A 14616-nucleotide genomic window follows, 5' to 3' on the forward strand; every position below is an offset into this window, starting at 1 on the left:
GCCAGCTGACCTAGCAGGTGAATGTCATCTCCCCTGCACCACATACCAAAGAGGCCACCTGAAAATACTAGAATGGTGATTGAGGATACTGCCCCATACAGATGTTTTGAGGGGTTCGCTAAGTTGGGGCAGGTGCTCAGTGCACTTTAGATCAAAAGCTGTTCCATTTTAACACAAATTAGAGGCATTCTATAAGCAATACTCTGCCCATTTTCTATGAATAAAACAATAGTGTTACCTATTTTTTTTTAAGAAAATGCATTTCAGACATATTTTCCCTTGGATTTCCCTCAATACCCATCAGTTTAGTTTAGCTACAAAAACCAGGAACATATTATTATTAAATATTTATTTATTTGGCAGAGTAAGAGAGCAGGAGCAGGGGGAAGAGAGGGAGAAGGTGAAGCAGACTCCCCGCTGAGCAGAGAGCCTGGATGTGGGGCTTGATCCCAGGACCCTGGGATCATGACCTGAGTGGAAGGCAGATGCCTAACCATCTGAGCCACTCAGGGGCCTCAAAACTAGGAAAACATTATACAGGTTAGTTAGAAATGTCAGCTCAGAAAAGAAAGGCCTCGTTTCAAACACAGTGTGTCACAGCTGGCATTGGGCTCTGTGTGAGTACCCTTCATGTCCCATCCTTTTTTTTTTTTTTTTAAAGATTTTATTTTATTTGACACAGGGAGGGGGGCAGAGGGAGAAGCAGACTCCCCACTGAGCAGGGAGACTGATGTGGGGCTCCATCCCAGGACCCTGGGATCATGACCCGAGCCGAAAGCAGACGCTTAACCGAGTCACCCAGGCGCCCCCGTGTCCCATCCTTCTTAGAAGCCCTTCTAACCTTGAAAAATGGTTGGCTTAGGTCAGTTCTTGTGACCCTCGATGGGTTTTAATGAGGACACGGGCAGAAGCATTTCCACTTATTAAAGTTTATTAGATACAAAGAAATGAGTCTGCAGAGGGCACATCAATAAATATAAAATACATATGAAACACGGGGGAGCCACAGACGACGGGGTCAGTGAGAACACTGGAGAGTGGCAAGAGCTCTGGAACTCGTTGGCTCTGCGTGAGTTTATGGTCAAGGGGCTTGAGGTCTGTCCTGCCAGCGGACGTGCTGAATTCAGTGACGGGTCTCGAGGAGAGATAGGAGGCCAGATTCCTGAGATGTCTCCCTAGCTGCAGTTTCTGGTTTCTGCCCCTCCCTCCCCTCTGTCCTTGATAGGTTTTGTTTTTAACTTCTATCCCAGGGGTGTGGAACGTGAATGCATAAACACCTCATGGGGCAGCCAGTCTCCACGGAAGGTGGACTTGCCTTTGTCTTGGGCTTTCTTCATCATGATAATTAAAACCCTTGTAATTATTTTCCTACAGCTGGGAGGGAGATGGAGCGGGTCCCGTTATAATAAAGAAATCCCGACCTTTTGGAAACCTTCCAGAACCAATAAAACCAATCAGCTATGCCCAGAGCTGCTGACCTGCAAAAAGCTGCTTTTCCAATTGGGTTAGCAGTGATAATTTGGCATGACTGATTCCCCAGAGAAGGGCACTTGACCTTGCTCAGCGGCTCCTCTCTGGAATGAGAAAGCACAACAATGTAGGATGCCATCTTAGTCTTTAGACAACAGCAAAGTGTACGCAGTCACGTTTGCCCAAACCCTCCTAACCGGCTACCTGTTCTGGATGGTTTGGTCTGGGCACGGTGTCCTTCAGGTCTGAGCACATGAGTGGGTTGTTCCAAAGGACACTTGTTTTTCCACCGCTCTTTCCGCACCCGCCCCCCCTTTTCCTTTAATCTGCACCTATTTTGAGCACAGACCTGGGGTCAGTCTGTTTCATTCTATTTTATCTCCTTCCCTTCTTACAGCTTCCTCCAAGGACGGGGGGCATCTGGGGTTAGGTGCAAGCAAACACACACTTCCACTTCCTTGCCAGCTCCAGAAAAAGGGTGTGAGAACAGCAGCCAGAGCCGTTCCCGACCAGTTCCCTATTCCGGGGTGGCTGGCCTTGGGCACTTCTCCCCGACAGAGAAGTGCGCCCCCCACAGGGCAGGGGGAGCTCTCAGACCCATCAGGCCCTCTTTAGTTTGGAAGGGAGCTGCGTTTGCCGGGCGGGGGCTGCCAGGCTTCCTAAGCACAGGAGTGAGGCACCAGGTCAGTGAGGCAGATACTTGGCCAAGAGGCTTCTGTCTACACGTCCTCATGTCCTAGTTTCCGTGAAAATCCCACTCTTGGGGAGAACAAACAAACAACCATCTCTGAGATAGAATATGCAATTGACTATAGTAATGAGTTATATAGGTTTCTAACTTGCAGAAAAAAAAAAAATACCTAAGTCTCATGAATCTCGCCTTACCCTAGAAGCCAGGAAGGAGTTGGGAACTTAGGCGGACATGAGGAAAGCCAGGGGCACGTGGGAACCGGGGGCACTGTAAACAGGAAGGGCGTTGGCTACTTGTAGGAGCTTTCTGTTACAAAAGGGCCCTGTGCTTGGCATCGGAGGGGCCAAGCCCACTCTTGCCTTTCTTTTGGGTCATATTTACATGAGGCAGAAAAAAAAAAAATCCCTGTACTACAAAACGGAAGCGAGACATGGCATCTCGTTCCCCGGAGGCTGTGTGGCCTTATCTGGGCGTGGGGACACACTGCTCTCTCTGAGCTGCAGCGTTTATAAGGCATTACTGGGTTTGATTTTGCAGTGTGTGTGTGAGGAGAATATAGAATCATGCCGATAAGAAGCTGCTGTGGGGACTATGACTTTGGGACTACTTGCAAACGAGGAAATCTTCTAAAGATGGTTCAGAATCTAGGAAGGGCCAGCCCACACGCATTATTTACAGTCATGGAATGGACACCACGGGGCGGGGACAGGGTGCTATCGGTGTGATGGATGAATGCCAAGATGCATCCTTGGAAAATGGAGAAACATAATACGGGTGTGGTTTTTTAAAATTATGCAAATAAGAGCTGTCATACTGATTTAAAGCCTGTGCAAACCACGTATTTACAATAAATAAATGCTCCACTCAGAGCTTGCATGTTAAATGAATTGCAACTTAAGTATGGCGAGGCCAGACACGTTCTCCTGGGGAAGCCCATCTGGCGATGTGGACCCCCAGGCGGCTCACAGGACATTGGCTTCCTCTGTCTTCTCACCGGAGTGTCTTTAGTGATAACTGTGGAAAGACAGGAACATTACCAGGGGGATCTGGAAGACTACACACACACACACACACACACACACACACACACCCCTGTGCGGCTGGGCACCACAGCCTTCCTGCATTCATATGAGGCTGCCAGGGTCTAAGGGTCCCGTCAGATGCACGGGGCTGATTTTGACCCAGGGGTTTTGGGTGGGAAAGGGATGAAATGGGACAAAGAGTTGATGGCGTACCGCCATCTTGGAAATAGACATAAGACCAAACACCAGCATGTGACAGAAACTCAAGAAAAACTAAGAACTTGCTGGAGATCCCAAGACAAGGCAAAGGTAAAGACAAAGGGCCCCAGGCCTTCAGATTTCCAGCCCAGGACTCCCACCCATGCACAGATCACTTGGGTCTCTCTGTCGTAGAAGAGTGCCCCCTGGGGGGCAGTTTATCATGTCTAGAACCCTGTGAGCTTTCTGGGCGACTGCTTTTTGTCTCGCTGACGTGACTACTACCTCCCAGAGCGGATGCCTGTTAATTCTGTATATAGTCTCCCTGTTTTCTTTTGCCCTGTGCTTATCTATTTCTCCCTTAACTGCAATCAGACGGCCGTTTTGAGCCTTTGATCGTCTGCATGATTATCACAGTTCTTAGCTCAGCTGTGGTTAGAAAAGGTGGTGCTCGTCCTCCTGCAAGGAACTCATCCCCATGTCCAGGGCCTTGTTCCCTTCTCACATCCCTTGCTGTGCTGTTCCAGGGGGCTGCAGGAGGACCCAGCTGAATGGCAGGCCACCCCCTTTGCCACATAGAACTCTGAAACAGGAGGAGGCCAGGGTACAACTAAGGGCCTTTATTTATTTTTTAAAAAGATTTTATTTATTTATTTGACAGAGATCACAAGTAGACAGAGAGGCAGGCAGAGAGAGGAGGAAGCAGGCTTCCCTGCCAAGCAGAGAGCCCAATGCAGGGCTCGGTCCCAGGACTCTGGGATCATGACCTGAGTGGAAGGCAGAGGCTTTAACCCACTGAGCCACCCAGGCGCCCCAACTAAGGGCCTTTAAAGATGAGATCCTGTCGTGAGCAGATGTCATCTCGGCCTGGGGTTAGGAGACCGTCTGTCCAAGCTGCCTTGTGTGAGAAGGAGGACATTTTTTCCAAGACTGTCTTATCCCACAAGAACCCGTCTGGTTCCCCTCCCAGCTTCCTCTAGCCACCAGGACTTGAATCGTGACTACATTTGGCCAAAGGAAATGATCGCGTTGATGGGAGAAAAACCCCCACGGGGGCTGTGAGATACCCTGTATTCCATAGACAAGACAGAACCCTGACTCATGCTTGGTGCACATTGCAGAGTAGTATCTGATCCGGCCTCCCCAGCCACTGTGACCAGGGAAGAGGGAGCGGCGAGGGAGTGGGGTGACCCCTAAAGTAGGGCTCCAAAGGGCTTCTGGGTGGCCAGCCTTGCTTCTGGAGGTGGGGGGCTTCCCCAGAAGCCTCTTCAGAGTTTTCCCTCTTCAGAGTTTGAAACTGTACGCATTTCACTCTAGCTGGAAACAAAGGTACACCAAAGGGCTTTCCCCAAGGACAAAAGAATCTGAGCAAAGTATGTAAAGCTTTAGGGACAAAGCACACTCTCTCAGCATTTCTGGGCTCCCTGAGGAGAACTCCTGCTGTTACGTTCAGAGACCTGAGGAGGTGTTACCTGAGAATTTCTGCCTTTGATGTCATCTGAGCTCTGCCCTGTGGCCTCCGTGGGCAGCCAGGGACCAGGCGTGCGGCCTGAAAGAAACAGGAAGGATCTCAGCTGTCTATTGGCCCAGGAACCACTGCGTGCTTCGCTGAGAAACTCAGACTCTGCTGGCGCTCAGAGCAACAGCAGAGGGATGGAGGGTACCAGGAGCCGGTCAGCCTGAAACCTCCAGGCTCCTCCCCGCCCTAGGCTGAGTGTTTCCACCCACTGCTTCCACGGCCCAGCCTGGATGCAAAAGCATCTCATCCAGTCTGCTGGAAGGGGAACAGGTTGTCGCCTACATGCACGTGACAGCTTCTTAGCTCAGAACAAGCCACCATTTCCAGAATCGCTCATTTGGCCAGTACGCACTGTGTGCCAAGCACTGTGTGCCAAGCACCGTGCTAGGGTTGGTTAAAAAAGGGAATAAAAGGTAATTATATGCTGAATAAATCATGCTTTCTTCTAGGAGCTTGGATTTTTTCTTGAGCTCATTCTCTAAAATGTATTTTGCTTAAATGTCACACAAGTTACATATAAATATATTCTCATAATGAAGGGGTCAAAGAATATAGAGGGAGACAATAGGGAATAAAACACCCGAGCAACCCCAAATGCCTCTTCTTTGCCTAATCCCTGTTTCTATCCCAGAGTCCCCACTACTCGAAGCTTGCTGTTTATCCCTCAGAGCAGCCTGAGTGACCCCAGCTGCGGCCTCCCGGCACACGGATGCCCCTCTGCCCCGGTGCTGAGCACAGCAGCCAGATACGAAAGCCTTCTCTGAACTGCGAGGCTTAGAGAAGAAAGTCTGTGCCAGGACTGAAGGCGCAGAGGCCTGAGGGCCAAGCTGGCTTCCAGGTTTATTTTTTCTCATTTGTCAACCAAGCCAGTCTGTGCCTTTATCCAGGCCCAGAGATACTCCATATCAGAGAAAAAGAAATCCATTCTGCAGCTGACCAGCGGGAGGACAGACACTGCAGAACCTGGAGAAGGACCGGAGAGGATTCCCAGATGTGGCTGGCCGCTCGAGCCGGGTCGGAGAGCCAGCCTTGCAGCGCGATGCCTGGCCTAGGGAGGTGGGTTAGAACAGACTGGACTCCTAGGAGAAGCAGATCTGACCGGCAGCTCTGGGCCAGCACGGTCTCTCCAAGCTAAGGGCTACGTGGCACCGGGTGGAGAGGAAGCAAGCTGGGGTGCACAGAGCACTGGACACGGAGCAGAGAACTTTAGCCCGAGCCCCAGCTTTTTTTGAATCTAAATTCAATTAACAAATATACAGTACATCATTAGCATCTGACAGATTGTCCAATAATTCATCAGTTGCATATAACTGCGAGTGCCCAGTGCTCATCACATCCCATGCCCTCCTTAATGCCCATCACGCTGTTGCTCCACCACCCCCCAACGTCCCCTTCTGCAGCCCTTGGTTTGTTTCCCAGAGTCCAGAGTCTCTCATGGTTTATCTTCCTCTCTGATTTCTTCCCATACAGTTTTCCCTCCCTTCCCTTATGATCTACACTATTCCTTGTATTTCACATATGAGGGAAACCATATGATAATGGTCTTTCTCTGATTGACTTACTTCACTTAGTATAACACCCACCCGAGCTCCAGCTTCGCCACCAGCTGTGACCAGGGGCGGCCATCCTATTTCTGCCCCGGTTGCTTCAGCTGTATATGAAAGAACTGGGCGGGTGGGGACAACCTCAAAGAGCCCTTCCGTTCTAACCCTGGGGGCCTCTCACAGTCTCTAACCAAAGGAAATGACAGGTTTCACTGCAAATGATAATTCTAGCATCTGCCAGACCTAGATGTTAGAAGGTGCATATCTGGCCTTTCCTCTCCTCCCCGACTGTCATGTCTTAGTTGAGGCTGGTATGAGCCTTGCTCACCACTCCTTCCAGACCACATCCCGCTTGTACAGAACTCAGCGGGGTCACCCCGTGTACCAGAGGGCCACGTTTCTCCTCCACAAGTACTCAGACCAGGCGCTGGCCAGAGTCTCCCTCCTAATAATTTGGAAATTTTAGAATTTTAAAATTAGTTTTAATGATTATTAAAAGTAATATGTATTTGTTACAGAAAACTTGGACAAAATCGTGAAGCCTAAGGAAAATTAAAATCACCCATTCTTCTATCATTGAGCTCACTTCAATGGATGAGCTTCTAGCCTCTTTTCTATTTGGTCAACGTCTCTCCCTTTCCCTTTCCATATAGATTTGCAAAGTCATTTCCTTGTTTAAATTAAATTTCAGTTCTATTTTATGTACTTTTAGTGTGCTGGGTGTTTTGCTTTTACTTCTCAAAGTTGTGTTTGCATTTTCTCATGTCACTGAATATTCAACAACACTCCTTGGGATGCATGGGATTCTATCCTGTGGCTCTCAATGTATTTAACCCCATTGTTGGAGATCTGTGCTGTTTTCCAGTTTTTTTATTCTGTAAATGGTTTTGCAATGTATGTATGTTTGGAGAGTCTCATCAATTTTCTTTTTAGAGAGAGAGCACATGCTTGTGCATGAGCTGGGGGGTGGGCAGAGGGAGAGGGAGAGAAGCAATCCCAAGCAGGCTGAGTGCAAATCTCAGATCAAAGATCCTGACTTGAACCAAAACCAAAAGCCAGACACTCAACTGACTGAGCCACCCAGGCACCCCGACTTTCTTGTCTATTAATTCAACAAATATTTATCAAGTGTCTGTGTGTCTGGCCCCATTCTGGGAGCTGGCGATAGACCCCAGTGCATAAAAATTGATTTCATCCCTTCCCTTCTGGGTCTTACCTGGTACTGGGGGAAACACACAGGACACAGGTGAATATATAATATGTCAGGAAGTGATAAATGCTTTGAGGAAAGTGAGAAAGCAGAGTGTAGAGAACAGAAGTCATGTGGCAGGAAGGGCTGCTACTCAATAAAGACTGGTCAGAGTAGAACTTTCCGATAAAATGCCATCAGACCAAAGACCCACAGGACACAGCGAGTGAGTCTAATGGACATCTGGGGAAAGTGTCCCACAGAAGGAACAGCAAGCGCAAAGAGCCCAGAGCCCAGAGGTGGGAGTGTGCTCGGAATGTTTTACAAGGTGTAGGTGGTCTGTGCTGTTGGGGCAAAAGGAGGTTTTGTAGGGAGTGGGGCTGGGTGTGTGGGCACTTCAGGTGGGTCTTAGGAGCCATGGGGTTGGATTTCTAATTGACATCCCCTTTCGTCGTCAAAGAATATTCCATCGCATAGCTGTACCTTTTGTTTATCCATTCATCAGTGGATGGACACTGGATGTTTCTACCTTCTGGCTATTGCCAAGAGTGCTGCTGGGAATATCTGTGCGTGAACTCTTGTTTGAACCCCGTTTTCAATCCTTCTGGGTGTATACCCAGGAGCGGAATTGCTGGATCCTATGGTAATTCTACAATTGACTTACTGAGGAATATAACACATTTTTAAAACAACTAAAAAATTAGGTAAAATCATCCTATCAAAGAAAGAAAACCACTAATATGGGCAGGGTGGAGACAGTGAAGAGGACAAGTGGAAAAGCCATGCACGAGGGTGTTTGTGTGCTGTGTGCGGGTGTCAGGAGCAGAGAGAGAAAGTGAGCAAGCGGTTGGAGACGAAGCCAGAGCTGCTACGAGACAGCATGAGAACACACTCATCCCACAGAACCAACACCGTCTCCCAGATCACGAACTCCAGTCTCGGGGAACCAGGTCAGTGGGGAGCAGGAGGAAAACTGTGCGAAGAAATGGAATCAGACAGGCATGAACTGTATCAGACTCATACTAATAGAATTACCAAGGTTCTACCCTACGGTTCACAGGGAGGGCAGGAACATGCCAGTGTAATGGTGCTCGGAAGCCAAAGGAGGATTTCCAGTCGGCCAATGCTGCATTATTCTAAAGCTGTATTTTATTTCTGAAATCGCAAATACTCTTCCTGGTCTGTAGGATGTCAGTTCACTTAGCAGGTTTTCTTTTTCTTTACGTTTCTTTAAACTGCATTTTCCTGAGCATCCAGTTATTTTTGTGTGTATATAGCCCTAATGTGGCCATTTCTCTGTGATGAGAGGAAGTACAGATGGTCAGCTGCGCCCTCCTGGTGAGCTGTACGAGGCACAGCCTTGTTTCCATTCCCAGGGAAGGGACCAGGCACCATGGGCTCAAAAAGCAGCAAACTATTGAATTTACTGCATCTGAAGGTTGAAGGACTGCCAAGCACAGTACTGAGAAAGAAGTGAGATTTTGGAGAATCTGCTTTTCTGGAATGGTTTAGTGCCAAGATTAGCAAAATAGGGCAAGCAGACCAAATCTAGAAGGCTCCTGTTTTTTGGTTTTTGTTTTTTTAAAAGATTTTATTTATTTATTTGACAGACAGAGATCACGAGTAGGCAGAGAGGCAGGCAGAGAGGGGGGGGGGAAGCAGGCTCCCTGCTGAGCAGAGAGCCCGATGGAGCTCAATCCCAGGACTCTGGGATCATGACCTGAGCTGGAGGCAGAGGCTGTAACCCACTGAGCCACCCAGGTACCCTGAAGCACCTGTTTTTTGTAAATAAAGTTTTACTGGAAGACAGCCATGCCCATTCATTTTTGTATCATCAATGGCTCCTTTCTGGTCAAAACAGCGCAACCAAATAGTTGTGACTGAGACCAAATGGCCCACAGAGCTTCAAATTATGTCGTTTCTGGCCTCTGGTTTAGGGTCATGGTCAGTAACCAAAAAGCCTCCAGGGGCCAGTTGTCACATTCACTGTCTGGGTGTAGCAGAGAACGGTGGGATTTGTGGCATGAACATGGCCAGTTAACAAACACCTGCTTGGGGAAAGGAATGAGCCTTGCAGGAGTGTGACCATATGGAGTCTGTCTCTGGCCCTCCGTCTCATGCTGCTCCTCTCTCCTTCCTCTCTGTCTCTTAGTTCACAGCAGCAGTGTTTGCACATTATTTTAAAAGCACACAAGGTCACTTCTCTCTAAGTGTACAATCCCAGCAGAAAAAGACCTGCCCAGGCTGATTTCAAGAGGATCTGTAAGCTGAGCAGGGAGCAGGTGCACGCTCCCTGATCTGCCTGCAGGGGGATGAACCCTGGAGGAGGGACGTCGCCAAAGTCTGGTTCATGGTCTTGGGCTATCCCAGGACCCAGACGATCTTCCATGCTAGTCCACAGTTGTCTGAGACCGGGGGCCTGACTCCCGTTGGAGCGTGGGAATCAGCTTTCCTTATTACTCCATGCTGTTGTCTCTGTCCGCTCTTGCCAGCCCCTGCCCAACTGCGTTGGCTCAGCACTGGACCAGAACTAATAGGCAGCTTCGCTGTGTGCTCAACACTTTCCACTTTGCTTTCCTTTGCTTCCTGTTTTCCTAAAGTAGTTGCTTCCCTGCCCTTTGGGGCCTGAGGGTTACGCCAGCCTCTGCCTCTTCCACTCTTAGGGGGGCTAAGGAGGTAAGCAGAGTGAAGGCCTCTACTTGGAGGCTGGCCACATGATGAAATATGGAGAAGTCAGGCTCTTATCAGCCTGAGACTTTCGTCCTTGGCTGGACACTGCGATCACCTGGCAGTTCTCAAAAATACTGCCACGTGGGTCCCCTCCTGCATTTTTGATTTAGTGGGTCTCGGTGCAGCCTGGCCTTTGGGATTTTTAAAAGCTCTGTAGGTCATTTTAATGTGTATTCAAGGTTGAGAACCACTGACCTAAGGACATTCTTCATTTCACAGTCTGCCAGAATTCTGAACACTCATTTAGAATGTTCTCTGGGTATTAATACGAAACTCCTGTCTCCCATTTTGCTGTTGTCTTGGGGTGGTTAGCAACTTTATCAAAAACTCTGGGAGGGGAGGGATAAGCGGTAAACCCAGGCACTCAAATCCAAAGCCAAACAATTCACTCTGGAGTTCTGTAGAAAACTCCTAAAGAATCACTGGGGCCAGGACAAGTAAGTGTTCAGATCCTTCCAGAAGCAGGAATAGCACTGTATTCTCCCAGTAGTACGGTGAAATCATAACATCATCCTTTAGGCAGCCTGTGGTCCATCAATGCATACTAAGCATTTAATTCTGGAGGGTCAGGGAAAACCAACAGGCTTCCCAAGTGGTACTTACTTCTGGGGATCTTGCTGGGGTAAATCTTCTGGCATGGTTTATATTCATCTGGAGGAGGAAAGTCTTCCATGGTATGGAACGTGAATTTAGATTCAAAGTCATCTGCACACGTGGAAAATAGAAAAATTACTCTGGTTATCATGATGAACTTGAAAATTTCCAGGAGCACACAAGTTTGCCTGCCCAGTTCAAGGGCTTTAGTGGTTGAGCCATTCCTCCTTAGGAATACTCATCTATCACCTCTCAATTTTTACTGCTTAGGGGAATCGGAAAAGTGAAATCAACAGACTCTCCCTATCATCCACCCCACCTTGCTTTGACCAATATCTTACGGAAACTTCTAAAGGGAGAAATCATGAGCTATCCAGGGTCCAGAATCAGAGGTGAGGAACGTGACAGCAACAAGGGACCCGCAGAGTGCCTGGGACCTGCAGCTACTCCTGAGCCCCTGGTGAAGGCTTTTTTTGGGAGGGGTGAGCAGATTAAAAGTCCTCAGCTTGGCTGGTGGGAAGGAGCATGGCTAATGTCCAGTGGGGGACCTGGAACTCCCCAAAGCAAACAGGATTTTCCCTGAGTTCCTGATTGTAAGAAGAGAGGAGACTTGTGGCCCTTTTATTAGTTGGGTCCCTGCTTTGTGACCTAGGCTTTGGGTTTGACCCTAGAGAACTTTCCTTCCTCTCTCCGTATTCTAGCCCTAACCGTCCCTCTGTCTGGTGGGTCTTCTACTCATCCCTTCACCTTTTCCAGACCCCTCCATTCCTTCTATTGTCATTCAATAGGCGTGGATTTCTCCATGGAGACAGACAAGACACACACATATACAGTCTGAATGTTGGTTTTCTTCTGTCTTTCTCATCGCAATCAGAAAGTTAGAGGATGAGTTCTGGAGCCTCCCAGAAAGCCTCAAGAGAAATCTTTAACACAACTTGCCGGCTGTTTTGCCCTGGAGGGAGCTCCCTGCTCTTGCGAAGCACACACCCTGACATGCTGGGCTGGCACACTCCCTCCAAGGGCCAAGGGAAACCACTCCCACACGGGCAGCCGGCGGCGCAGCACAAGGTGACCCCACTCACCGAGGATATGCAGGCTTCCGTTGCGCAGTTGACCTGCCGGCTGCTGTGCTGGGGTCCAGGCTGGGGCCTGTTGGCTTCTGCTTGAAAGCTCTGTGGTGGGTGATCTCGCAGGGGGTGCTGGGGGTGGATTTAGCTTCCCCCCGCTGGTCCCTTAGAGAAAAGATGCCAGTGTATTCAGTTACAGGACCGGGGACAGCAGATGCTATAACCTCCTGGGGGAGGTTATAATGTACTGAGGTCCCGGGATGTCACAGGATCTGGTGACTAAAAGGGCTGCCTCTGGGGCTAAGCTGCTTGGGACTGCATTCCAGCTCTCCTGCTGGAGTAATGACAACTCTTTGTGGCTCTGTGTCCTCATCTGTAAAACAGGGATCACAGTACACATGCCTCCTTGGGGGTGCTGAGAGGACTGAATGAGTGAAGTCAAGTGGCATGCAGCAGGTTCAGTAAATGTTAGCTGCTGTGACAAGAAGGATGATGACGGCCACCTTCAGGATCAGAAGGCACAGCCAAAGGAGGGGAACCACTGCAGAGTCCGAAGAAAGGGAAGGGCCATCTGTAGGTGAAGTGTATGTGTGTGTGGGGGGTGGAGGGTGAGACGAACAGGCTGTGGGCTGACTCCTGTCCCCAAGGTTCTGCTTGGGGGGGCGGGCGTTCCCTGCCTTGCACACCTTCTCTTCTCCCTGTAGTCAGCCTAAATCCACCCCACGTACCACAAAACTGCCACCATGACAACCTCCTTCTCTCTCCTCACCTGCCTGAATCTGAGGCACTGTCTTCTCCCCGCCCCATGAACACTTCAGAATCATGGGCAGCTCACCAGTGTGAACGCTGGCCCTTGTGGTGACCAGTCAGTTCAAAAGAGAATACCTCGGACCTTATCTCTGTGACCAACAGCCTCAAAAATATTCTTGCCCTTTGTACCAGGAATCCCTTTTGAGGCACCTGTCCATTCAAAATATCCAAAAGGTGGACGACAATTGCTACAAAAGTGTTTCCTCCAATATTAGTCACAATAACAAAAAAGAGAATCAACTAAATAGTAGAAATCTGGTAAATACTGATAATCAGTTTAATATACTTATGAACAAGCTTTAACTTGATGAGACTGCTTATAATGTAATGTTAAATTAAAACAGCATAGAATATTATATATTCAAAATTGTATTAATTTTGTAAATCTGTAGATACTTCCGGGGGGGGGGGGGAAGGAAGGGACAAGTTGTCACCTGACTATGACAGCTTTTATTTCTGGGTGACATTACTGTCGGTGATTTCAATTTCTTTCTATTTGCTCTACAGGGAGCCCGTGCTATTTTTAATTTGAGCAAATACATTTAAGAAACCTTCTGCATGAAAAGATTTTCTTAAAGACTGAAGAATATATGTGCATGTGTGTGTGTTGGTGTGTGTGTGTGTGTGTGTGGATCGCTGTGTTTGTGGGCACGAGTGGATGGGTGTGTATGTGGGTATACTTTCTATTCAAAAGGACACGAGGCCAATGAAGCCTCCTTGCCAGGTGGAAATCAGTTGTGGGCATGCATGCTCAATCCAAAATCCCCTCTACTAGGTATGTGAAGGAATTATTTTCAATATTTGGCTCAAAATATGGACCCTTAATTTTCTCGAGTCAGCACGAGAACTGCCAAAAGGAAGACAGAATGTGAATCCAGTCTGCCGAGGGCCAGTGCCAACAGTGGCTAGGAGCCAGGCTGTAGAAACTCCGGCAAAAACGACACCAGACACCTGGTTCTGGAAACAGACCGCACCCACAGCCCCCTCAGGCTGGAAATTTGGGTCTATGAAGGGTGAGAGTAAGAAGAAATAACGCTTCTCTAGAGTTCAGTGTTGCCAGGCCCTGCTCCAACAATCACAAGAGGTGGGAACTATTGCTGGCCCCATTTTACAGATGAGGAGAAGGAAGCCCAGAGAGGCTAAGGGATTGCCCAGGGTCACACAGCTAGTAACTGCAAGGTGATCAAAGCCAGAGTGCCCGGCCTGGGTCTGTGTGATCTTGGACAAGCCTTTCAGCCTCGCTCCCCCTTGGTTTCCTGTCCCTAACATGAACACAACATAAAGTCCCATACAACAAGTATGACTGTGCTCCATGAGGGGCACTGATAGCTCAGTTCTAAAACAAATTCCAAGAGTTAAGACATCTCAAGGTTTCCCAAGTGGGTCTGCCTTAGGAGCAAGGCTCTAGCTGTGTCCCTAGCACCTTCTTAATCACTGGCGAGGGCTGAGTGGTCCTCTGCTACGGCCACCCTGGGCCCGAAGACTGGTGCTTACCTGGGCCTCGGCCGGGCCTCTTCTTCTGCAGGAATGGCTGCGATCCTGGAGGGGCTGGCGGTGTCGGCAAGGCCTGCGCACTGGACTTGGGGGGCTGGGCCTGGAAGCCGGGGGACTTGGGGGGCGGGAGGAGTGGAGCCTCACTGTTATTGTTAGCTCCTGGCAAAGGAGGAGCAGGCACAGACGACCTCGGGGTACAGGAGGCATAAAGAGGGGGTGGGGGTGGCGGAGGCGGTGGGGCGGGAGGCTCCCGAACATCTTGGGTGGGGCTGGCAGCATCTGCACTGA

The 14616-nt window shown here is 49.1% G+C and overlaps 1 protein-coding gene across 1 annotated transcript in view; it reads right to left on the bottom strand.

Moving 5' to 3' along the window:
- Nucleotides 1-874: 874 nt before the first annotated feature.
- The window catches only part of WIPF3 (WAS/WASL interacting protein family member 3), a 77041-nt gene continuing 63299 nt past the window's right edge, over nt 875-14616 (bottom strand). Inside the window, exons 6-10 of the mRNA XM_059397517.1 lie at nt 14329-14607; nt 12040-12189; nt 10967-11068; nt 4854-4930; nt 875-3175 (exon numbers count right to left, since the gene is read on the bottom strand). Coding sequence (XP_059253500.1) covers nt 3152-3175; nt 4854-4930; nt 10967-11068; nt 12040-12189; nt 14329-14607 — 632 coding nt within the window. The 3' untranslated portion in view covers nt 875-3151. The remainder of the gene's footprint in view (nt 3176-4853; nt 4931-10966; nt 11069-12039; nt 12190-14328; nt 14608-14616) is intronic.

Source organism: Mustela nigripes, chromosome 4 (genome assembly GCF_022355385.1).
Source record: "Mustela nigripes isolate SB6536 chromosome 4, MUSNIG.SB6536, whole genome shotgun sequence".
Classification (NCBI taxonomy): Eukaryota; Metazoa; Chordata; class Mammalia; order Carnivora; family Mustelidae; genus Mustela; species Mustela nigripes.